This window comes from Neoarius graeffei, chromosome 9 (assembly GCF_027579695.1).
Source record: "Neoarius graeffei isolate fNeoGra1 chromosome 9, fNeoGra1.pri, whole genome shotgun sequence".
In the NCBI taxonomy this organism is placed as follows: Eukaryota; Metazoa; Chordata; class Actinopteri; order Siluriformes; family Ariidae; genus Neoarius; species Neoarius graeffei.
The window spans coordinates 38,968,342-38,994,621 of record NC_083577.1 but is presented as its reverse complement, the minus strand read 5'-3'; the positions used below and the strand labels follow the sequence as shown (position 1 = coordinate 38,994,621).

Below are 26,280 nucleotides of genomic sequence, written 5' to 3'. Positions count from 1 at the left end.
GAAATGTACCGGAATGTTGTGCTTGTAGAAGATCCTCCTGAGTTTCTCAGATAGACCAGAAATGTAGGGAATGACAATGTTCTTGTGTTTGTTCCTGTTGTCCTCCTTGTCCGTTATGTTCCTTTTTCTGCTCTTGAAGAAAGCCCAGTTGGGATACCTGCAGTTCTGAAGTGCTTTCTTGATGTGATTCTGCTCCTTCTCTTTTCCCTCTACCATTGTAGGAATGTTCTGAGCCCTGTGTTGCAAGGTACTAATGACCTCCAATTTGTGTTCCAGTGGGTGGTGAGAGTCGAAGAGTAGGTACTGGTCTGTGTGTGTGGGTTTCCGGTAGACCTCAATGCTAAGGCTTCTGTCTTGTCTAATGTGTACATCACAATCCAAGAAGGCTAGATTATTCCCACTGACATCCTCCCGAGTGAAATTGATGTTGATATCCACTGCATTGATGTGCTTAGAGAAGGCTTCCAACTCATGGGTTTTGATTTTAACCCAGGTGTCATCTACATACGGTATCTGAACCAGTGGCTGGGAGCAACTCCTGAAAAAGTGGTCAAAGCTTTATGTTCCACTTCCTCCATGTAAAGATTGGCCACAATAGGGGACACCAGTGAGCCCATGGCGCATCCATGCTTCTGTCTGTAGAAACTTTCATTAAACTGGAAATAAGTGGTAGTCAGGCAGAGGTCAAGCAGGGTGCAAATCTGGTCCGTGGTGAGGTTCGTTCTATCCAGTAAGGTGCTGTCTTGAAGGAGTCGTTTTCTAACAGATTCGACTGCTTCTGTGGTGGGAATGCAGGTGAAAAGAGAAGTGACATCGGAGGAAACCATGGTTTCATCGGAGTCTAGTTTGAGGTCTGTAACTTTAGTAGCAAAATCTTGGGAGTTTTTGACGTGATGTGGCGTATTCCCAACAATACGCCACATCACGTTTACGAGAGAGAGAGTAAATAAAGATTTTTCCCCATTTATAAATGGAAAAAATAGGGATTATTTTTACAATTTTAAATTAGAAATAAACAAAAGGTTTTAGAATTTTAAAATATTTTAAACAAAAAAGTAAATGTTCAGTATCTTGAATATTCAAAATTCTGCATTATTTCTTGGTCCCTATTTAAACAGAAGCAAATATGTGATATTGGTAATGTTTTAACTGCTTTTTCAGATTTTCCTCATATCTAATCTCTTCTACTGAAGCATGTATTCATCTGACACTGTAATGGATTTGATCTGAAATGTACGTTAAACTTTTGCACAAACTTGTGGACAGTGTGCACAAACAGTTCAAGTACACACTGTCATTAAAGGAAAAAGGGGACATGACGAATACTAAGAGATTCTGAAATTTATTTAAATACTTCAAAGATTTTACTTTTCAGGGGCGGCACGGTGGTGTAGTGGTTAGCGCTGTCGCCTCACAGCAAGAAGGTCCTGGGTTCGAGCCCCATGGCCGGCGAGGGCCTTTCTGTGCGGAGTTTGCATGTTCTCCCCGTGTCCGCGTGAGTTTCCTCCGGGTGCTCCGGTTTCCCCCACAGTCCAAAGACATGCAGGTTAGGTTAACTGGTGACTCTAAATTGACCGTAGGTGTGAATGTGAGTGTGAATGGTTGTCTATGTGTCAGCCCTGTGATGACCTGGCGACTTGTCCAGGGTGTACCCCGCCTTTCGCCCGTAGTCAGCTGGGATAGGCTCCAGCTTGCCTGCGACCCTGTAGAAGGATAAAGCGGCTACAGATAATGAGATGAGATGAGATGAGATTTTACTTTTCATTCAAGTTATTGTCAATAATATAATCTCATCTCATCTCATTATCTCTAGCCGCTTTATCCTTCTACAGGGTCGCAGGCAAGCTGGAGCCTATCCCAGCTGACTACGGGCGAAAGGCGGGGTACACCCTGGACAAGTTGCCAGGTCATCACAGGGCTGACACATAGACACAGATAACCATTCACACTCACATTCACACCTACGGTCAATTTAGAGTCACCAGTTAACCTAACCTGCATGTCTTTGGACTGTGGGGGAAACCGGAGCACCCGGAGGAAACCCACGCAGACACGGAGAGAACATGCAAACTCCACAAAGAAAGGCCCTCGCCGGCCCCGGGGCTCGAACCCAGGACCTTCTTGCTGTGAGGCGACAGCGCTAACCACTACACCACCGTGCCGCCGCCAATAATATAATTTGTAATGAAAGTTGTTTTAAATTAGAAAAGAATGCAAAATAGACACTTTTTCACAAGTGGTTTCAGACTCTTGTACTGTATATCTAAATAGATGAGAATAAGCACCTCCTACATTTGTGTGCAAAAGTCTGGGCACCCCTGGCATAATGCTTTTTTTTTTTATTCATGAAGTGGAAAGAAAAAAATACAACCTCTGCAGCAAACTTTAAAAAAAAATTCTGCAATTATTAACAACTGCACAATTATTTTATATTTGATGAGAGTTAAAAGTCACAGGACTGGTGGTGCACCACTCTGCTGTGAAATTAAAACTAAATACTTTGGCCACAGTCACTAAAGGTAAGTTTTGGGAGGGGATGTTTGTGTCTCAGCCAGTGACTCAGAAAACACTGAAATGATAGGTGAAAGAATTGGTTCCAGTAAATATGAACAAATTCTGGAAACAAATGTGAGTCAGTCAATAAACTGAAGCTTAAAAAATACTTCCACAACAGCAAATTAATCCAAAACATACCTCAAAGTCCACCATGAACTACATGAAATGCACGCTGAAGCTTTTGGAATGGCCTTCACTGTCCCTTGACTTGAGCATCGTTGAAGGTCTGTGGGAAGATCTTAAACATGCTGTGTATGAAATATCTGCCAAGGGGGTTGCTGAGTACTGACGTTGTAGGGTGTTCAAAATTTTGTAGGATCAAAACCTTCCTGTTTAGAACAAGGAGTTTCACTCAACATATTTTGTGTTGAGGCAAATGGTGGTAGCTTTTCCCTTATTCTTGATCCAACAGGACTGAATTGGTTTGTGAAAGTCCTCCACTTTTGCAAGCTAAGGTTGTTGGACATGCACGCAGCCACGAGAGTGATTCACATCAGTGGAACTTTGTGATGCATATTTCCATGTTCCCATTGCCCCAGAATGTAGGATGTTCTTGAGGTTCACTGTTCTGGGCTGTTCACTGACTAGATGTCAGTCATACTGGTATAAAGTTGACTGAGATGGATCAGCTGAACACAAGGCTTGATCACAAAACATGGCCTTGTCTTTGTGAAAGCAGCACAGACCCTGGCCCACTGGAGACTGGAACAAAGTTTTAGTTTTAACTAAGTAAACAATGAAAAGAAGAGCCTTTTTAATTTTAATAAGGTTTTACCACTGTACAACTAGCTGAGAAAATTTCAGGATGTGTAGTTCATTTCATACCGAGTTAGTTTTCAATCTTGCCATCAACAAAAATATCTAAATATTACATCGCCAAGACAAAGGAACTGGTTGTTGTCTTTCGTAAAGAACCTCCCAGTGTCCCCACTCTGTTGGTCAACAACCAGCAAATAGATACTGTAGGGTCGAGTCATATAGGTACCTTGGGACAACAATTGATCACAGACTCACCTTCCAAGCAAACACTGAATTAATCTTTTCTAAGTGTCAGCAGCGCTGTTTCTTCCTGAGGAAACTCTGCAGACTTCAGGTCCACCAATCAGTCCTGACAGCTTTTTACAAATGTTTCAATGAATCTGCAATTACTTTTAACATTTCAGCTTGGTTTGTGCCACTGTCTAACATTCAACCCATTGAACAAAATCTTAACACTGAGCAGTAAAATAATTGGATTGGAACAGGAACCACTTATCAGCATTTACAATAGAGGGACTAAATTCAAAGGAACGCAAATAGCCTTGGACACTACACAGTCAGTCCTGTCTACCTTCAGGTAAAAGATCACTCACCTTCAGGACTAAAAGAGCCATGTCAAGTTGTGTGCTTATACCCATTAGATTAGATAAAACTTTATTGATCCCTTTGGGAGGGTTCCCTCATGGAAATTAGACTCATAAATGGTTGAAACCCAGATTTGTTTTAAGACCAATATTTTAAATACTATTTAATTATTTATTGCTTTTTTTAGTATGTGTTATTTATTGTGCTTTGCAAACTTTATTTACTACTCTTAATTGTCCCATGGTGTATGTTGTATGTGATGTGCGTGTGTGTGTGTGTGTGGGGGGACTTGGATACACACTGATGCGTTTCACATATGATGTTCCTAACAGAAAAATTAAGTTCTTTGAACTGAATTGAATTGATAAACATTACTCCTCACACACACACACACTATATATAGAGGATGTGCAGTCACGTGACCCGCACGTGTGTACTCCGCCATATTGGACGGCATCAGGATTGTTTACTTTGCGTGAGCGTAATGGATCCAGGGAGTAATCCCCAAGAAAATTCAGAAAATACCCCATCTACATCGCGCAATTACTTGTCTAAGTTTGTTCAGCATCTTGAAGGTGACGTGAGGCAGCGTTACGTGGAAAAGTGTTCCAGGTTGGGGATTGCAGATCCGTACAACTTGCCGCAATCCTTATTCAGGGAAATTTGGAGCTGCGGTGCCGGCGATTTGCCCAATCTGGCCTACCACGACATTTACAATTTTCTTGTTAATCGTGATACACTGGCAAAGCCCTCAAAGCTTACAAGAGCCTGGAAGCTTATAAATATTTTGTTGCGGAATGGTTATCCCAACTATACCTCTGGAAGGTTCTGAAGAAGGAAGTCTACTTGATAACCTCACGGGTAAGTGGCATTAAGACGTTTATCATAAAGAGACTATGCAGGACGTTTTATCATAGGAATGTTCGAAATCTAAACTCAGTCCATGAAACATAGGAAGTACAGTATGAGAAGAAAACAGTAAATCAGAAAGCTGCGCACGTTTTCGCGGAAGCTGCGCAAATGTGCGCAGCTTCCGCGAAAACGTGCGCAGCTTTCTGATTTACTGTTTTTTTCTCATACTTCCTATGTTTCATGGACTGTGGCATTTGCTTATTTAGTAATTTTAATACACAATTTACTCTGATGAAATTATTCAGACACTCCAACGCCCCCCCCCCCAAAAAAAAAATCGGATCTGCACGATTCAGCCGTGAAAAAGGCGGCATCCGCCGTTTGCATCCCTGTTTAAACTCATAGGTTAACCGACTTTAACCGGCTAATGAGGCTCGGTGGTCGGTCAAGATTTTTTTTAGTTTTCGCCATCCCTACTATGGATTGGCCTTTCAAAGGCATATATGAGCCAAAAAGATAAAACATTGTCATAGACTAGGCCAGGGTAGTAGGGCTAGGCATAGCCATTTTAAACGTTAGAGATCAAGCAGACTAACGGCCACAAACACTGTACTGTCTAGTTTCTAAGTATGCAGTTATCATTCAATCCGAAAATCAACTTAACAGATGTACTAGGAGTATTGAATTAGAAGATTACACCTACCTGATATGAATGTTCACTACAAATTCGGCTGGTAGAACTGGGGTTCCAGTTTTCTCTTCGCACAGCGGACACCCATTTTGCGCGTCTCTCCTCGTCTGCGGGGAATCTATAAAATGACAGGCCCTCCTTTTGGCCCTGTCTATTGGTACAACCAAATGCTGAACAAGATATAATCATTCTCGAAAGATCTACTCCCACACACTTGATAATTAGAACGGGTTCGTCTAAGTTCTATGCACGGCCTTGCCGTCCAAGATGGCAGATAAACAAATATCACGTGACCTCGTGACGTCATGTGCACGCTCTCTATAGCTTCAGAAATGCTAAAAGCCTTTTAGTAAAATCTATTATTCTCATCATCAACCATATTTATACACAGTAAACCAGAAATCATAGTGATATAAAGATTATGTGTTAACACATCAATAAATACATAAATTAGTCAACAAACTTAATATTTAAATCAACCAATGCTTTAATATTTGTTTTAACATATTTCTAATGGATATGATTTATGCTTCTTATTTATGTAATTTGAGATTCTCATTTATATAATTCTCCCAGTTAACACATTTCTGTCATCTGGAATCGAGTAATATTATGCACGAGTGATATTATGAAAAATATACCAAAAAGTCCTTCAAGCACTCGCTTTCTGGATTAAGATGGAAAGCCCACAAAGAACATAATGCAGTGAAGTATTAGGATAGCCACATTCTGTAAGTGAATGACTTTTAGTCTGACTACTCAGTAGATTTATTAATAATAAAACCTGACATGGTTATAATGGCACATGACCATTTGTCATACCTTTGAAGCGTTACATGATAATTAATATAAGCATAGTAATATATCAATGTTTGGGTAACATACAGTACATAGTGCAAAGGATTCTTGCACCAAGTTAAAGACTTTATAGCATTTCTAAAAGTAAAATATGATAAACACTTCTCCATATCATATTCATAATCTCAGATGTAAGCCACAAAGTTACAAAGATCTTTTTGTAAGTTACAAATATGTCAGTTAGTAAAGCCTCTCTCCATGACCTTGCTCTGCCTCTCTCTCTCTCTCTCTCTCTCTCTCAGCAAGCTGTACTGTGTGGTCCGTGGGCCGCTATGCAATAGTGCAGGCTGCCTGGGTCACACACATCCCTCAGCTCTCCTTCAGCTCCTCCTGCTCCTCATGCTCTTCTCACTCCCTCACCTCTATTTGAATGAAAAATCCCATTTCTTTTTCCCTGTTACTTCCACTCATCTCGTGACCATCTTCGACATGACTATATATGGTACAACATCAAAGAATGAGGTAATGTCCAAGACAACCATCCCAAATTGCAAAGTGTTCACTGGCTGCTAAATAATCATCACATGGAAACCCCCATGCTCCTTCCTTAAAGCTACCGGTAGAATAGGTCATTTTGAGAACCCTTTTTTGTTATATTTCTTGAAATTCTCTTTACATCTCAACAGCAATGAATAAATCAAATGTTTTGACAATAAAAATAAAAATCTGTGATCTGTGGCACTGACAGGGCTGTAAAAAGCCTGTCAATTTAGTGTGAATGAAATGATTGGATGGCTACCTGCCTGTCTACCTACCTACCTACCTACCTACCTGTGTGCATTCTAGCTGTGCACTCATTGCGTGTGACTGGAGTCTTCCACAAGGCGAGGCAGACATATTGCTAAAGCTAACGAGCTAATTGACAGCTGTGAGTACTAACAATAGACCCTTTTCAGTCACGTGACCTTCATAAATGCGACCACCATTTTGGACATGTAGCGGACTTTGGCTCGAATTGGTTTGAATGCGAGGAAGGCGACAAATGGAGAACATACAAGAAAAAGGAGCGAGATGCAGAAAACACCTTCGCTATCCAGCGACATAGGGCATTTACAGGGTGAGCAGAGGGAGAGGTATTTTCAAAAATTGAGGTTAGCAGGCTTAGAGAGCGACGTTTACCATCACACTGCCCTGGCGCTGTGTGCAGTTTACCTTCTATGGTTTGTGCACTCACTATTTGCCATTACTTTCTCCAACCGTTGTTACAGATTACAGGGAACAGCCTGGATTTAAGAGACAAATACATGTTCCTCTTGTTTTGAACACTTATTTGTAGGCAGTGCTTAATTTGTAAAGTGGGAGGTCCCGGAGCGCAGAGGATGAGCGGCTCCGGTGCGGAAAAAAAGAGGGGGGGAGGGGGGCGCGGCGCTGCGCTGCGCTTCTGGGCATGTTTTGTAATAACACTGCAAATTAAGTTCATCTGCAGATATTTTGTGGATGTCGTTTCATGAGAGAAATCACCATCAAGACAGATATCAAAATCAGACATTAACACCAAATAAACTTGCATTTTTTTATTTAATTATTTGGGTTTTTTTTGTTGTTGTTGTTACATAGTCAAAAGAGGTGTCGGATCACCGGATCCAGTGTAAATAGCTGCCGGAGCCAACGCCCGAGGTTCCGGAGCGCGCTCCAGCTTGCTCCCCCTCAAATTAAGCGCTGTTTGTAGGACACTGCCTCTGATCTGTCCTACAGTCTACCAACAGCAAAGGAACACAACGCTAGCTAATGTCGTTAGCTAATAGCTACTACAGAAGAACAAAGAGGTTACAATGGGTTATTTTAGCCTATTTGGTTACACACTCGCCGCCACAGAATGTTAACAGCAATGTAATGCCTTTTCTGGCTAATTTTATTCGTCTTACCTCCAACAAAGTGGTCACTGCACAAGCACTGGTATGCCGAGGGCTGCCAATCTTTCCTGTTAATGGCCACTATCCATCTTCTCCGTCGGTCAGCATCTACCGGGATCCGTTAAAATGATAACCCTTGCCTTGTTTGTTGATGGTTACTACATCCAGGTGCACAACAATATAGTGGCATGATGGACGTCTTGCTGAAAATAAACACTTTCTTTGCTGCCGTTCCTCAATGCTGGCTGTGGTAAACTACTGGTAGTACATGTCCAAAATGGCGGCCGCGTTTGTCGTGACGTCACGTGAAAAGGGTCCATAGCCATGTTCATTGTTGACATTTATTTTGATAATGTTTGGTGTTTTCTTACATGTGAATGAGGCATGAGGTAGTTGAGGTAGTAATGGACTCATCCTCCAGCAGTAATCAGGCAGTATGAGTTCATGTGTTTTAGAGGAGTGGCTTTAAAGGGAAGAGGTGGGACTTTTCGGTTGGATACTTTCAAAATCTAGCTTGCTCTTGATGATTCACACCTGGTATTACCATGAATTCTGGGCCACAAGTGGTCATCTTTGAGTACAGTGTGTGAATGGGGTCAGATTCCTCACGAAGATGGATTGTAATTTGATCACTCACACCACATTCGGCGGTGGTCTGCGCCTCTTATGGCCTCATTCTTTTATCAGTGTGTATGCGAATGTGTCCTGGGCCATATTAAAGGACCACTTACTCATCTGAAGTCTTCTGTGTAAGCAGAACTACATACTCATTCATGTGCCAATGACATCATGTTAAGTGCAAAGGAATAGTCTATATCATTTTGATTTTTTTTCTTTTAATTTCCAGCAGGCTAGGCATGGGAAATGCATTGCTGCCTCCCATCAGTTAAAAACAATACACTTGGTCTTTGCAAGTGGAAATGAGGTGTTTATTTGTGTATAGAATGGGGAAGTGAGATCCAATCACAAGTGTTCACTTGAGACACATGTGGAGAGAAATTCTACTGCTAGGTGTGAATTGATGTTCTAAGAGCTGTCCTCTTGTGATTAGATCATCCAAGATGCAGGTTAATCCCAGGTGTGAACAGGGCCCAAATCCCTTTTTTTTCCTTTCTTATGGTGTAGCTCAAAAACCTCTCATGTTTATGTCCTTTGTTTCTCCCTTTTCCTTATCAAATTATAGCTCCATGTTATTTCTCTGGGTCAAGGTCAGACCAGGAACAATCACACATTATGATAACAGCAGTAGGAATAGGTTCCTCTCCATGGCCAATATCCCACAAAGTTATTTTGTTGATAACGTGTCTCTTAGGTTCTAACAGCTGCAGGCAAAGCAGTCTGCATACCTGAAGCAGTAACATGATGAAGTTACATCGCCTAAATTATATTGGCCATGCTTGACTAGAATCCACAACAAGGTGCAAACCCTTTCTCGTGAAAGGAGTACATCTAGGATGAGTTCCCCAGCAGTATGGTGTCTCTCACAGGCACAGGGGGCATATGGACCTGCAGTGTAAGGTTAGAACACAGACAGTAAATTCACTCAAATTTAATGCAGCCTGGGTGGCCTTTAAGTTCTTCCTAGCAGTTCTGAGACACCGTCACACCCAGATCTGGTTGAGACAATGTAATGATGGTCGGGTATGTAAATTCCCAAGGGTTGCATAAGGTTCAAAAGTCTGTCTACCTTATGTGAACGCTCCTTAGATAGGGCTATTGTTGACTAGCTTCATTGAGGCTTGCCTCATCTCCATGCTGTAGAGGCAGTGCATACACCCAGAAGAGTGGAGCTTGTAAAAAGATGTGCAAATCCAGGAAAATTTTGTCCAGACACAGAAAAGCCTCTCCTGATGCCAAATTGACCCTCATGGTGTCTTTATGTCCAAACTGACACATAATGGTGTCTCTACTTATGGACCTGAAAGAGTTGCCAGTGTTGGGGGTCTTGGCAACTCCTTCCCTGAGCGACGTCATTGTTGACTTATTGATGACTGTGATATTGGAGTTCAGATCACAATCCTCGTGAAAATTGTTCCAAAAATGGTATGCATTCAGTCAATTGGACCTGGTGCTAGTCTTTTTTGTAGGGGGTACTGGACAGTTATCAGGCCTCATACAGTACCAGTCAAAAGTTTGGACAGAATCATTCCTAGTTTTTTTTTCTGTATTTTGATTATTTTCAACATCTCATCATCTCTAGCCGCTTTATCCTTCTACAGGGTCGCAGGCAAGCTGGAGCCTATCCCAGCTGACTACGGGCGAAAGGCGGGGTACACCCTGGACAAGTCGCCAGGTCATCACAGGGCTGACACATAGACACAGACAACCATTCACACCTACGGTCAATTTAGAGTCACCAGTTAACCTAACCTGCATGTCTTTGGACTGTGGGGGAAACCGGAGCACCCGGAGGAAACCCACGCGGACACGGGGAGAACATGCAAACTCCACACAGAAAGGCCCTCGCCGGCCACGGGGCTCGAACCCAGGACCTTCTTGCTGTGAGGCGACAGCGCTAACCACTACACCACCGTGCCGCCCTATTTTCAACATTGTAGTACAATATTCAAGACATAAAAACTATAAAGTAACATATGGAACATGTATTGAAGAATGTGGTAAACAAAAAAAGTGTTTCAAAGCAAAATGGGTTTCATATTTTAGATTCTTCAAAGCAGCCACCGTTTACCTTGATGACACTTTGCACACTATGCATTATCTTAACCAGCTTCATGAGGTAGTCACCTGGAATGTGGGGTTTTATTTATTTATTTATTTATTAACAGGTGTGCCTTGTAAAAAGTTAATTAGTGGAAATTTTTTTGCCTTAATGCATTTGAGATCAAACAGTAAATAATAAAAATACAGTAAATAGCCATATTCCACAACTGTAGTAATCCATATTATGTCAAGAACCGCTCAGCTAAGTAAAAAGAAATAACAGTCCATCACAACTTTGAGATGAAGTGTGTTTGAATTAATAAACATGAAGAAAAACCATTGACTTAGGTGTGTCCAAACATTTGACGTATAATGTTTATGCTGAAAGTCCATTTTGCTCCCCTAAGAGCTCAGCATGAGCATGCAGCATTCTATGAAGGTAAATATTCAGAACATACCACACTGTGTCTAGCACACAACTTATTTGGGTACTATTTGAAACACACCCCAGGTATTCATTCATTGGACGAGTTATTCATCTGTCACAGTGAAAATACATGGGATGCTTCCCTGAATAAGCAGAGGCTGGCCCACTGCACATACGGCAAAATGAAAACCTTTCATGGGTAATGACAAACAATTGTGATTGAGTGCATGTAGCCCGTGATGCAGGACTACTTATTTCAGGGGCTTTCATCATGTAAGAGTCAGACTCAGTTCAGGGGTTATTTTATGAAGTAAACCAAACAGCATGTTTTTTTTTATTTATGACATTTACAGTGTTCATGTTCTGTTACCAGGCCGACAACACAGGAGAGGGAGTTATCGGGGTGATAGAGTGTAACTACCTCAAACCAACACACAATAAGCAGGACTTCGATGATACTGAAGACTACAGGTCTGTTTGAGTAGCATCTTCAGATGACCTATAACTTTCAGGAGTGCATTAATGATCTCTATACAAAAGGTTGATTATAGTACAATATACAGTAAGGGTATTATCTCAAGTATTTTAAAGGGCTGATGACACGAACATGACTCTATGCAATTTCTTAAATAAACTATACAACATGGCAAACATGTTAGATTTCTGTTATAATTACGTGAAAAGAAGCTGTTGTTACGCAAATATCCAACTTTTAATTGCACAGCGCAAGAAAACTGGGTCCGTGGCTCGCGGCCATGTTGTGACGTCAGCGGGAGAACACGCTGCGGTTCACTGGCTGTTCTACTCATAGACATCCTATGGTTCTACTCTGGTTCTACTCAATGGAAATGGCGCATGAAATCGCCGGTGAACTCTCTAGTGCTAGCTCTTCCTCTTCTGGGAGTCTAGAATTGTGTTGATCTCTTCCGAATAGAATCTATTATAGCCTACCCTCTTTACCCTTTGCCTCTCGTTGCTAGGCGGCAGTTACATGAAAGCCGGAAGCTTTCACAAGCAAATACATGACTGATATCACGCCGACTTTATGATTACATTTATGATTATCATGTAGAATCTATAGCTCTACGTACCTTTATCTTATGTCGTTTCACAACACATGTTCTGACAGGAGGACTGTCTTTGGATCCGGCATAGCTACTAGTAGACCCCCTCCGGAATACTGGCAGTGTTGCCAGATTGGGATTTTTCCCGCCCAGTTGAGCGGTTTCAAGTGCATTTTGGTTTTGAACATATTTTGGGCTGGAAAACTTCAGCAATATCTGGCAACAGATACTGCTGACGTTTTCCAGCCCAAAATATGGCAACAGATACTGCTGACGTTTTCCATCCCAAAATATGTTCAAAACCCACCAAAATGCACTTGAAACCGCTGAACTGGGCGGGAAATATCCCAATCTGGCAACACTATGTAGGCACTGCTGATGGTAGTAACACACGTTTGTGCTGAACTGAACACCGAAGAGATTCCTTTAAGCATGTAAAATTCTGCATTGAAAAATGATTGACGTATAACTTCTGAACGGTTTACCCTACGTGAAACCTATTTAGTAACTTTTGTCAGCCATGTCTGTAGATGATGTGTATCAATTTTGGTGACGTTCCTATGAACGGTCTAGGAGGAGATGCGCCGTGTTCGTGGCCATGCATTTCACACAAAAGTGAAATTACCTCACTTCCTGTAGGGCGTGGCTAAAGCATTGGCATTACATTTTTGTCCGGCTTGGTGAGATACATATGCTTACCAAAGGGCATGCCACTACTACAAACTACATGGCAACCAGGCACCTTAATGCGAGAGGCAAAAATCACAACACGTTAGGGGGCGCTATAGAGGCCCTGAGGCCCGCCTGGATCTGGGCTTCTGGTTCTCAGTAGCGGTGGCAGTCTAAGATAAAGGAGCCAAATTTCGAGCGTTGTCGACCATGGCAAGCGCCCCAATAAGGGTCTTGTAAAGAGTTTGCTTGCCAAGGTTGACAAATCAGAAGCTGCAATATCATTTCTGCCATAACCAGCACCCCCAGGGGCGAAAGTGCACAAAATTTGGCGTATATGTCAGGTGAGCTATGAAGAGTTTGCGTATGAAGTGTGATGAAAATTGAGTAAGTAGAAGATGAGATATAGATTTTTGAAGAATAAATTTTTTGGTTTTTCCCATGTCAGTAGGTGGCGCTATGCTGTACATGAGCGATTATGAGTTGGAAAAATAAGTGTCTACAACAGCAACGTACTATCACAAGGTAGTGGTGTGAAGGAAAAGCATTATGGAATTATTAACCAAAAACCCATTTTGGAGAAATTGCGTCGGCCAAAAACAGCGCCCCCCATGGACGAAAATTCCCAAAATGTGGTATACATGACATGGGAGGTAGTAAGAGGGTGGCCGTGAAGTTTGACCAAATTTGAGGAAAGATTGGATTTTTCGCCCAAAAATAGCGCCCCCAGTGGCGAAATATCACAGAAATTGGGTAACATGTCAGAAGCCCAATGAGTGATCAGCGTGTGAAGTATGAGCAGTTTTGAGCAATTAGAAGATTTGTAATGAATTTTTTAGCATGTAAAATTTTGAAGTGAAAATTGATTGACGTATAACTTCTGAACAGTTTATCCTACGTGAAACGTATTTAGTAACTTTTGTCAGCCATGTCTGTAGATGATGTGTATCAATTTTGGTGACATTCCTATGAACGGTCTAGGAGGAGTTGCGCCATCTTCGTGGCCAGTGCTCCCTCATCTGTAGCATGAAAAAATGTAATTATGAGCAATGGGAAATTCAAATGATATCACAAATGCAAGTATAGAAGCTAATCACTGCAAAAATGGTTTATTTTTCTAGTTTCAAGTAATGTAGTAAAAATCACCTCTAGTATTTTTTAACTAGAACTAGTAGTTTTTGGGAAATAACTATTATTTTTACATTGCAATAACTAATATTACCTGAAGACTGAGACAGCTCGGAGTCTGAATCCACCTGGAGATTGATGTCTTCTCCATCCGATTCGCCAGGGTCAGCTCCATCCAGGATCATTTCCAATGCCTGTTGAGTGCTGAATCTCTGCATCTTCGTTCCTTGGAGAGGAGCTTCTTTCACCACAAAATTCTTGAGGGAAATGAAGCAGTAGTCCACATGCACTGGTATTTATCCATCTAACAATTGCCAGGTTGCATTCACATGAGTCGTTATGGTCACATGGCATGAGAGATTCACACGCTAATTCAACCATTATCTGGTTGCAGTCATATGATTCGTCATGATCACATGGGACATTCACACGTTCATTGAACCATTGTGTGCACTCACATGACTCGTTATGGTCACATGGGACATTCACATGCAGACCCGTCGCCATGGGCATGCCTTGGGGGGCTGTGCCATAGAGAAACATAGGGAACATGAAGAAAGCACATCCGTGACTCCATCACAGAAAAGACTTCTGTGTCCCTCTGTGTCACTCTCTCTGGCCTCATCCACATATCCCTCTCCTTCCCTTCAAACTATCTGCCCTCCCCTCCTCTCCTCTCTGCCTTCCTCCATATTCTCCTCTCCTCTCCCCTCCTTTACTCTCTCCTGCCTTTCACTTTCTCCTCTGTGCCCTCCTCCCTCTCTTATCTGCCCTCCTCAAATCCAAACTTACTCAGTTTCCCTCCACTTCTCACCTCTATCCTCTGCTCTTCTTCTCTCTTCTCTTTCTCTACTCCTGGACCCCTTTCTCTCTCCACTCCACTCCACACCACTCCTTTCTCTCTTCCAGACTCTCTTCCGTGTCCTCTCCACTCCTCAGTTCTCCACCACCCTGCTCTGTGCTCCACTCCTCTCTTTGCCTCTCCTCATACCCCCTCTCCTCTCTTCTCCTCTCCACCACCCTCCTCTGTGCTCCTCTCCTTTCCTCTCCTCTCTTCTCCTCTCCTCTGTGGTCCTCTCATTTCCTTTCCTCTCCATCCCTTTCCTCTGCTCTGCTCTGCTCTCCTCTCCTCATCTCTCCTCTCTTCTCCTCTTCTCTCCTCTTTTTTCCTTTCCTCTACTCTCCTCGTCTCTTCTCTCCTCATCTTTCCTTTCCTTTCCTATCCTTTCCTTTCCTCTCCTCTCTTCGTCTCTCTTCTCTTCTATTTTCTTCTCTCCTCTGTGCTCCTCTCATTTCTTCTCTTCTCTTCTCTTCTCTTCTCTTCTCTTCTCTTCTCTCTCCTCTCCTCTCTCCTCCATGCTCCTCTCCTCTCCTCTCTCCTCTCTCCTCTGTGCTCCTCTCCTCTCCTCTCCTCTCCACTGAACCTAACGCTTCAGAAAATCAGTGATCATGTTTCATGTCCAAGCAAAACGTTTAATTCATAATATTATATGTATTATATACAGTATACTGTATTAGTTACTATTTACCTGTGGTGATTTCAGAGGCTGACAGCCCTTCGGAAGAAGCTGTCTGCCCCTGTTTGTCTTGGCTGTTACCAACACAGAAACAACTGTTTTCTTCAATGCTGGCTGAGAAAAGATTGCAAGTCTGTAATGGTCTACTAAGACTTTGGCTCCAATCCAGCTGAGTTCAGTGCTATTTGGCTTGAAGAATTCTCTGCGATTCCAGAAAAGGTTAAAATTGTCTATGAAGCTCATACCAAATGAAAAACAAGTTTTTCCAAGCCAGGTGTTAAGACTGAAGAGTCGAGAAAATGCAAAAATTCCTCTCGCTGGGAGTGGGCCACTAATAAAAGATTGTATTCCAGTCTTATAGAGATCAGAAAAAAGTTTTCTGAAATCATCTTGGACAAACAGCTGTTCTCTGAAAACATCATTTGCTCCCACATGCACAACAATACGTTTGATAGTTTTATGCTCGGACATTTACATACAATTACACACACATTGTAAGGTGTGACCCCCTCACCCCTCACCCCACACACTGCCCCTAACAGCCTCATTACCATAACAAAATGAGTGATTAGTGTATTCGGCAAAAGCTGTGTGGGTCAAATGACCCCTCTCTGGTCCTTCTAGGTAGGCAAGCTGTGTGGGTCAAATGACCCCTCTCTGGTCCTTCTAGGTAGGCAGAAAAATTGTGGTCTTTGTGGTGTTAAACTGGGAAGGGTGTCAAAACAATCCAAAGCGAAGTGTTCAGAGCACAGGACGGATGTTGGTGAGGGCTCCCACTTGTCACGAGTGCGCCTGACTTGCTTCACCCACTTCGCATGCAGCTCGGGATCTCTGGGAAACTTGAATAAACTTACCCCATCCTTGTGGGTTTTGGAGCAAAAGCCGGCAACACAACGGAAAGGCATAATAACTAATATATATATATATATATATATATATATATATATATATATATATATATATAATGTATAATAATAATAATACTAATAATGACAAACTGAACACCTGTCGCATCAACAATAAACTGGTAAGTTAGGAGGAAGATTCTTTCGCTGACGTCATATAGCTCCTCCTCCGTCTCCTGGGTGCTGCAGCCCCGTCAAATTTGCCCAAATAGCCGCGTTTTTTTATCATAACTTGTAAAATAGGCGCCTTCGTGAATTAATATATGGATCATCGGGAATTACTTTTTATGTTATAAAACATCGCCAAAGATGTCAAAAACGTGTCATCAGCACTTTAAGAGCACTGTTATTTTAGATTGATTTTTTTTTTAACATTTGATACAGTTAGGGATGCTTTTTTTTTTTTGGCTGTGTAGGAACACCATGACGAATGTAAGTAAAAAGCTAAAGGATTACTGGGGGAAAAATTGTTATAACTGGACTGGAACCTTTAAGGATACTGTGTAAGTTTAAAAGTCTCTCACTCTCTCTCTCTCTCTCACACACACACTGTCTCACTCACTCACTCACGTGTGCATGCATAGAGTTGCACATGGGGTGGTGTTTGGTAAAATTGGTTAACCTTTTTATGGTTGTAATTTTTTCATCATTTAGCACAATTTTCATACATTTGGAGATAAATTCATGCAAAAATTAACAATGTTACATTTCCTCACATTATTTTTCCTGTGTAAAATGACTTGAATATTGCTCATTATCTGTACAGTGGTGCTTGAAAGTTTGTGAACCCTTTAGAATTTTCTATATTTCTGCAAATATATGACCATCATCAGATTTTCACCCAAGTCCTAAAAGTAGATAAAGAGAACCCAGTTAAACAAATGAGACAAAAAACATTATACTTGGTCATTTATTTATTGAGGAAAATGATCCAATATTGCATATCTGTGAGTGGCAAAAGTATGTGAACCTCTAGAATTAGCAGTTAATTTGAAGGTGAAATTAGAGTCAGGTATTTTCAATCAATGGGATGACAATCACGTGTGAGTGGGCACCCTGTTTTAATTAAAGAACAGGGATCTATCAAAGTCTGATCTTCACAACACATGTTTGTGGAAATGTATCATGGCGCGAACAAAGGAGATTTCTGAGGACCTCAGAAAAAGCATTGTTGATGCTCATCAGGCTGGAAAAGGTTACAAAACCATCTCTAAAGAGCTTGGACTCCACCAACCCACAGTCAGACAGATTGTGTACAAATGGATGAAATTCAAGACCATTGTTACCCTCCTCAGGAGTGGTCGACCAACAAAGATCACTCCAAGAGCAAGGCGTGTACAAGTCGGTGAGGTCACAAAGGACCCCAGGGTAACTTCTAAGCAACTGAAGGCCTCTCTAACATTGGTTAATGTTAATATACATGAATCTATCATCAGGAGAACACTGAACAACAATGGTGTGCATGGCAGGGTTGCAAGGAGAAAGCCACTGCTCTCCAAAAAGAATATTGCTGCTCGTCTGCAGTTTGCTAAAGATCACATGGACAAGCCAGAAGGCTATTGGAAAAATGTTCTGTGGACAGATGAGACCAAAATAGAACTTTTTGGTTTATATGAGAAGCGTTATGTTTAGAGAAAGGAAAACGCTGCATTCCAGCATAAGAACCTTATCCCATCTGTGAAACATGGTGGTGGTAGTCTCGTGGTTTGGACCTGTTTTGCTGCATCTGGGCCAGGACAGCCTGCCATCATTGATGGAACAATGAATTATACAGTGAATTCTAAAGGATAATATCAGGACATCTGTCCATGAACTGAATCTCAAGAGAAGGTAGGTCATGAAGCAAGACAACGACCCTAAGCACACAAGCTATTCGACCAAATAATAGTTAAAGAAGAATAAAGTTAATGTTTTGGAATGGCTAAGTCAAAGTTCTGACCTTAATCCAATCGAAATGTTGTGGAAGGACCTGAAGCGAAGCAGTTCATGTGAGGAAACCCACCAACATCCCAGAGTTGAAGCTGTTCTGTCTGGAGGAATGGGCTAAAATTCCTCCAAGCTGGTGTGCAGGACTAATTAACAGTTACCAGAAACATTTAGTTGCAGTTATTGCTGCACAAGGGGGTCACACCAGATACTGAAAGCAAAGGTTCACATACTTTTGCCACTCACTGACATGTAATATTGGATCATTTTCCTCAGTAAATAAATGACCAAGTATAATATTTTTGTCTCATTTGTTTAACTGGGTTCTCTTTATCTACTTTTAGGACTTGTGTGAAAACCTGATGTTGTTTTAGGTCATATTTATGCAGAAATATAGAAAATTCTAAAGGGTTCACAAACTTTCAAATACCACTGTAAATAATGTGTTTTCATCCATCCATTATCTATACCGCTTATCCAGCAGATTCATGGGGGAAGCTGGAGCCAATCCCAACTGATATTGGGTGAGGGGCAGGGTCACTAGTCTATCACAGGGCTGACCTAGAGATTAACTACCATTCACACTTATGGGCAATTTAGATGAGTCAGGCTGACCACATGCCTTTGGACTGTGAGAGGAATCCAGAGCACCCATACGAAACTCAGGCAGGCACACAGAGTGCATGCAATCTACGCAGAAAGTCCCCAGTCGGCTGCAGGGCTCAAACCCAGAATTTTCTTGCTATGAGGTGACTGTGCACTGCAGGTAAATTAAGTGAATTTTTTTTCAGTGTAATTTCATCACGGAGACTAATTTCACTGACTGTCTGTTCAGGCACACTATAGTATCCATGACAGTACGGCTGCATATTTCTGAGTCGCCTTCTCAAGTGATTGGCACTAATTTGTAAATTATATACAGTGTCTTGCAAAAGTATTCATCCCCCTTTGTGTTTATCCTCTTTTGTCGCATTACAACCTGATATTAAAATGGATTGGGGGGGGGGGGTTAGCACCATTTGATTTACACAACATGCCTACATCTTTAAAGGTGAAAATTGTTGTTTTATTGTGACACAAACAATAATTAAGATTAAAAAAAACAGAAATCTGGAGTGTGCATAGGTAACCCTCCACCACCACCCAAAGTCAATACTTTGTAGAGCCACCTTTTGCTGCAATGACAGCTGCAATTCTCTTGGGGAATGTCTCTATTAACTTAGCACATCTTGCCAGTGGGATTTTTGCCCATTCCTCAAGGCAAAACTGCTACAACTCCTTCAAGTTAGATGGGTTGCATTGGTGTACAGCAATCTTCAAGTTATGCCACAGATTCTCAATTGGATTGAGGTTTGGGCTTTGATTAGGCCATTCCAAGACATTTAAATGTTTCCCTTTTAAACCACTTCAGTGTAGCTTTAGCAGTATATTTAGGGTCATTGTCCTGCTGGAATGTGAACCTTTGTCTCAGTCTCAAACCTCTGGCTGAAGTTTTCCTCCAGAATTGCTCTGTATTTAGTGCCGACCAGCTTTCCTGTCCCTGCAGATGAAAAATATCCCCACAGCATGATGCTGCCACCACCATGCTTCACTGTAGGAATGGTGTTCTCAGGGTGTTAGGTTCGCGCCACACATAGCATTTCCCCTGATGGCCAAAAAGATCAATTTTCGTCTCATTTGACCAGAGAATCTTCTTCCATGTGTTTGGGGAGTGTATCACATGCTGTTGAACAAACTCCAAACGTGTTTTCTTAAGCAATTAAATCACCCAGCCAATTTTGAAAGATGAAAACATCATGTATGAAATTAAGTTTCAAAATTGTGAAAAAATAAATGGTAGTCTTTGTTCTGGGATGCTGGGGGTGTGTCTGCTGAAGGTACTGAAACCATGCCCAACTGCAGGAAAGATGCAGCCTTTCTTAACTGTCAAATACCACTGCGACCTGAAAAATTAATGCCAGCAACTTTACTGGAGTTGAACAGTCATTCTATTGCATCTCAAAAAAAAAAAGAATATCATGAAAAGTTCGTTTTTTTCATAATTTAATTCAAAAAGATAAATTGATTGATCGATTCTTTGTCATTGCACATTACTATACAACGAAACACTGAGGGCTCAGATCACAGCAGCATATCAATAAATAAAAATGAAATAAAATAAATACACATACAGACGCACACACACACACACACACACACACACACACACACACACACACATAAACTTTTAAAAGCAGCATAATGGCATATAAGCAGTAGTATAAATTGTAGTATGTAATTATTTAATGTAGCCAAACACAGTAAGGCGCAGAGTGTGAGTCCAAGTCCGGATCAGGCCTCCAGCAGAGCTTTTACAGCCCTGGAGAAGAAGCTCTTCTCTCCTCTCCTCTCCTCTCCTCTCATCTCTAGCCACTTTATCCTGTTCTACAGGGTCGCAGGCAAGCTGGAGCCTATCCCAGCTGACTACGGGCGAAAGGCGGGGTACACCCTGGACAAGTTGCCAGGAGAAGCTATTTTGTTTCATATATTCATTACATGTAACGTGAAACATTTCAAGCCTTTTTTGTTTTAATTTTGACGATTATGGCTTATAGCTCATGAAAATCAGACACCCAGTATTTCAAATTATTAGAATATTTCCTAAAATCAATCAAAAAAGCATTTACGATACAGAAATCTCCAACTTCTGAAAAGTATGTTCATTTATACACTCAATACGTGGTTGGGGCTCCTTTACCACAAATTACTGCGTCAACGCAGCATGGCATGGAGGTGATCAGCCTGTGGCACTGCTGATGTGTTATTGAAGCCCAGGTTGCTTTGATAGTGGCCTTCAGCTCATCTGTATTTTTGGTTCGGGTGTTTCATCTTCCTCTTGACAATAACCCATAGATTCTCTCTCAGAGGTCAGGCGAGTTGGCTGGCCAATCAAGCACAGTAATATCATGATCAGAAAACCATTTGGTAGTAGTTTTGGTCCTGTGGGCAGGTGCTAAGTCCTGCTAGAAAAGGAAATCAGTATCTCCATAAAGCTTGTCAGCAGATAGAAGCATGAAGTGCTCTAAAATCTCCTGGTTGATGGCTGCATTGACTTTGGACTTGATAAAACACAGTGGAGCAACACCAGCAGATGACATGGCACCCCAAATCATCACAGACTGTGGAAACTTCACACTGGACTTCAAACACCTTGGATTCTGTGACTCTCCACTCTTCCTCCAGACTCTAGGACCTTGATTTGAATGAAATGCAAAATTTACCATTCATCTGAAAAGGGGACTTTGGACCACTGAGCAACAGTCCAGTTTTTTCTTTCCTTAGCCCAGATAAGATGCTTTGGATGTTGTCTCTGGTTCAGGAGTGGCTTGATATTAGGAATGTGACAGCTGTAGCCCCTTTCCTAAAGATGTCTGTGTGTAGTGGCTTTTGATGCACTGACACCAGCCTCAGTCCACTCCTTGTGAAGTACTCCCAAGTTCTTCAATTGACTTTTCTTGACAATCCTCTCAAGGTTGCGGTCATCCCTATTGCTTGTGCACCTTCTCCAGCCAACCTTTTCAGCAATGACCTCCTGTGGCTTACCCTCCTTATGGAGGGTGTTGATGATCATCTTCTGGACAACGGTCATGTCAGCAGTCTTCCTCATGATTGTGGTTGTGTGTACTGAATTAGACTGAGAAATACATGGTATTTATACTGTTTCATTCAAACTCAAAATGAAATATTTTGAAATTTTTTAAATTATTTTTTGCAGTATAGACAGGAGGCATGGTGGTGTAGTGGTTAGCACTGTTGCCTCACAGCAAGAAGGTCCTGGGTTCGAGCCCAGCAGCTGGCGGGGGCCTTTCTGTGTGGAGTTTGCATGTTCTCCCTGTGTCTGCATGGGTTTTCTCTGGGTGCTCCGGTTTCGTCCAAAGACATGCAGGTTAGGTTAATTGGTGGCTCTAAATTGACTGTAGGTGTGAATGGTTGTTTGTCTCTGTGTCAGCCCTGCGATAACCTGGTGACTTGTCCAGGGTGTACCCCGCCTCTCACCCATAGTCAGCTGGGATAGGCTCCAGCTTGCCTGTGACCCTGTAGAGCAGCTACAGATAATGGATGGATGCATTGTAGGCCATAATTATTAAAATAGAACAGTGCTTGAAACATTTTAGTTTACGTGCAGTGAGCTTAGAATATATTAAATTTTCACTTTCTTCAAGTGTACCTGTAGTGAATTTTAATTACTAGCTATTTTAGAAGATCACGTATGATACCAGTGGTTCCGTCATGTAATGTTCGTTATAAGCTCTTGTCAAGTATGCGCGAGTTATAATCACTGCTCCGCCAGTCAGGCATGGTCAGCAGTAGCCTGGGCCCGCCCATCCTAAGTGTGACGCAACACGAGGGCCTGTTGCGAGCTTCGTCTGGCCAGGCAAGCTATCTACAGCTCTTCCAAGCTCCCGAAAAATCGGGAGCCAATCAACTTTGAGCATCTCCAACGGCCCTGGGTAGAGGCGTGTTCAAGGCACTGACGTAGTAGAACTGCGACCGGAAGCCATAGATTGTTTACAGAATCTATGCCGGAAGCGCTTCATTCACGCTTCCGCATCTATTACGCATAGATGCTGTATTGAAAGCATTCAACGGGAAGTTCTCATTGAAAACGGAGCAAAGAGCAGCCCTGGAGGTATTTATTGAAAGGAAGGCCGTTTTCGCCTTGCTCCCGACCGGCTTCGGTAAGAGTTTAATCTACCAGTTAGCCCCGTCGCATCGCATACGTCAGAGGAAAGAGTGATGTGATTGGTTTAAGCTTCGTCACAGCCTTTTCTGGCTTCGACCAGTAGCAAACTGAGGCATTTCAGGGAGGCGGGTCAACCACGGGCTCTGGGAAACGGTTGGGCTTAATATCTTGGCCAGACCAATAGCTCGTAGAGCTTTGAAGTCGCGTTAGCCAGGCTAGGTCAGCAGCATTTGCCTCCTTCATGGGCTGTTCCAGCACTGGTAGCGATGCACAGTTGTTGGTTTGTTGGGATTGTCTGAGTTTCAGTGGACTGGTCACTGACTCTGTGTTGCAAAAACCAGTCTAAGATAACACATTATCACCCAATCGACTCATAAGAAATAGAAGAAATATTCACACTTACTTGAGATGATCTTTGGCTAGATCGAGTTGAAGTAAAAAATAAATAAATAAACGGCACCGTTCATCATAAGTGTCACAATTCTCAAGATTGAACTGAATCGCTGTCCTGAATCATGAAATTAATCACCCGAAGCGCATAAAAGCCGCATGCCATTTCACAACAACTTTTACCTCCAAATAGCCCAAATACATAAATGTTATTTACCAGCTATGAGGTTCGTATCGTGAAATACCGTGACCGAGGTCTTGAAAGTACTGGCCAAGGCCCTCTGGGCCGAGGTCTGTATTCAAGGCCGAGGTCACGGTGTTTCACCGTACAGCTCGACCTTAAGCTGGTAAATAATATATTTATTTTTTTCTTTACCAAATTCTAACAGAAAACGAGAATGCCCGAAAAGGAAAACCGAGCCGAGCCGCCATTTTGAATCCTCATTCACGGCTGTAATGCAAATTGCTTCCTCCTTGGTAAACAAGTGCACTTCCAAGGCAGGAAATAACTACATTTTGCCGCCTATGTAGTCCCCTATTTATACAAAATTGAGTCATTCAGGATTCAGCCATGTTTTTGCTCAGCGTTAGCAAGTTAGAGGTTTTTAGCTTTCTCCTGAAATTTTTTTTATTTCTTCTTCCTCAGGGTAGTAAAACTCGCTTTCGCTGTGAAGACTGTTGTTATCGCTATCCATGCTGTAAAATTAATGCTATTCTCCTGAGAAATGCGAAAATAAATGTTGACAAAAAATGCTACTATGTTTGTTGTTGGTGGTGTGAACGAGCGAGTCGCCAGAGGTCCGTAACCGGGGTCCGTATCATAGGATACGGACCTGCTCGCCAGCCAGTCAGAGCGGAGGATTTGATGGAAACTGGACCGCGAAAAAAATTAATCCCTGTATTCCCTAATCCCTAATGGGATGTCAGACAGATTTTTATCCTGTTTACGGTGGGCGTTCCCACCGCAAAAAAGAAACCAATCGAAACCAAAAGAGTGAAAGTAATTATCAGGCCATTACCGTGTGAATAGTCTTTTATGAATGCAGAAGTGCGTGCTCCGGTGTGACCGAGTAAGGTGACAAGTTTTATGTTTCATCTAATTTAGGTAATTTTAAAACTATAATATTATTTGGCAGTGGGCACATAGGAAAGTGTAAAATATAAAGTTTCTGCCAATATGTTTATCATGCTTGTATTATTGTATTATTATTTAAAAAAAACTCGTGAAGATACAGCTGTGGTCAGAAGCTTACTGTAGCAAATCCCTGATGTGGGTGGAGTACAGAAGCATGGCAGGCGGGAACTGAAGTTCTTACAAACTTTTATTTTTTGAAGTATAGACCCTTCCCACTGACGTCACCGGAAACCGGAAGTAAACAAACCCTGCGCCATACTGGAAGACCAAATCGGGTTTTCAGAAAAGGAAAGAAAATCAACGTAGGGTCGAAAATACAAAAAAAGGAGGCAGAAAAAGCAAAACGAGTTAAGGTAGGACAAATGGTTACTTTTCTGAGGCAGCCCGCTGTGGCTGCCTGCAGGCTTATTTATTATAGCCATTTAGTTAAAATAGTTGATCTAAAATGTTTATAGTTATAGTTATGTGATGGTTGTCCTCAGTGTTCGAACTATGACGATATTTTCGGGGGGGGGGGTGCTTGCGCTTGTCTCGGAGCGCGGATCTCCAAACACACGAGAAGCCTATCTTACGCACATATCACGCGGACTCCACACCTCCACACACGCATTGCGTCTGAAGTCATAACTCATCAGGGGAAATCGTGTCCGCATTGGCATGTTCAAAAAACAACCTCGCGTCAACAATGATACCACATGCAAGAAAAAAAAAAAACAGTCAGGCTACTCAACAACCAACATGGCAGCAGCAGTCGTTGTCATATCGGTTTATTTTATCTTTGATGTAAACACAACACTTCGGATATGCAAATGCTTCCCGTTACACACGATTGCTATGTCAATAAACATCATTTTGCCAATATTTTAGAGACCCCCCCCCAACATTTCCCAAATCATGTTTTCAAGGGATCTCATGTCTGTTTCAGGGGATCTCGGATCCCCCGAGTACCCCCGTAGTTCGAACACTGGTTGTCCTGATTTAGACTGGTGTTTTTTTTTGGGGGGGGGTTGCGCGATGTTGCACCCGGGTCCAGATTAGGGCAGAACCGGCCCTGGCTACATTTCAGGTGTAGTTTGTTTTATGTATGTATGTACTTGCATAGATGTGTACTTGGTCTTCCAATATGGCGACTACCGAAATCTCGCGGCGCGGTGACGTCATGCGGGAGCTTTTCAGCTGGCTGACTCACTCCCCCCCCACCCACACACACATTAATTGACAGCAGGTGGAATGACTTGGCCACTTACCTTCCCCAAACCCGCCCTCCATTCACAAACTGCTGCTTGGCCACGCCCCCGCTGCCACATTTACATACAGTGACATGAATGTCATCTTGGATATGAATGTCATGGTAATATTTGGGCTTTTCAGTAATTTCTTTGAACTGTTCTTTTTCTGTGGCAGAACCCTTACAGAAAAAACACATGAATTTCCCATGTATTTCACATGTGATCACGTGGTAACGTGGAATACATGGTATCTGATTTTATAACATGTTACCATGTAGAGCACATGTGGAATACGTTACCACATATGTAAAACATTCCCACATGTGATTCACATAAAATTGGGCCAAAACCA

The 26,280-nt window shown here is 42.1% G+C and overlaps 1 protein-coding gene across 4 annotated transcripts in view; it reads left to right on the top strand.

Moving 5' to 3' along the window:
- Nucleotides 1-26,280, top strand: part of LOC132891658 (MORC family CW-type zinc finger protein 3-like) — a 105,102-nt gene that overhangs the window by 51,142 nt on the left and 27,680 nt on the right. For all 4 annotated transcript variants that reach the window (XM_060929453.1, XM_060929452.1, XM_060929451.1 and 1 more), the window contains exons 9-10: nucleotides 11,616-11,713; nucleotides 16,942-17,028. In XM_060929453.1, coding sequence (XP_060785436.1) covers nucleotides 11,616-11,713; nucleotides 16,942-17,028 — 185 coding nt within the window. The remainder of the gene's footprint in view (nucleotides 1-11,615; nucleotides 11,714-16,941; nucleotides 17,029-26,280) is intronic.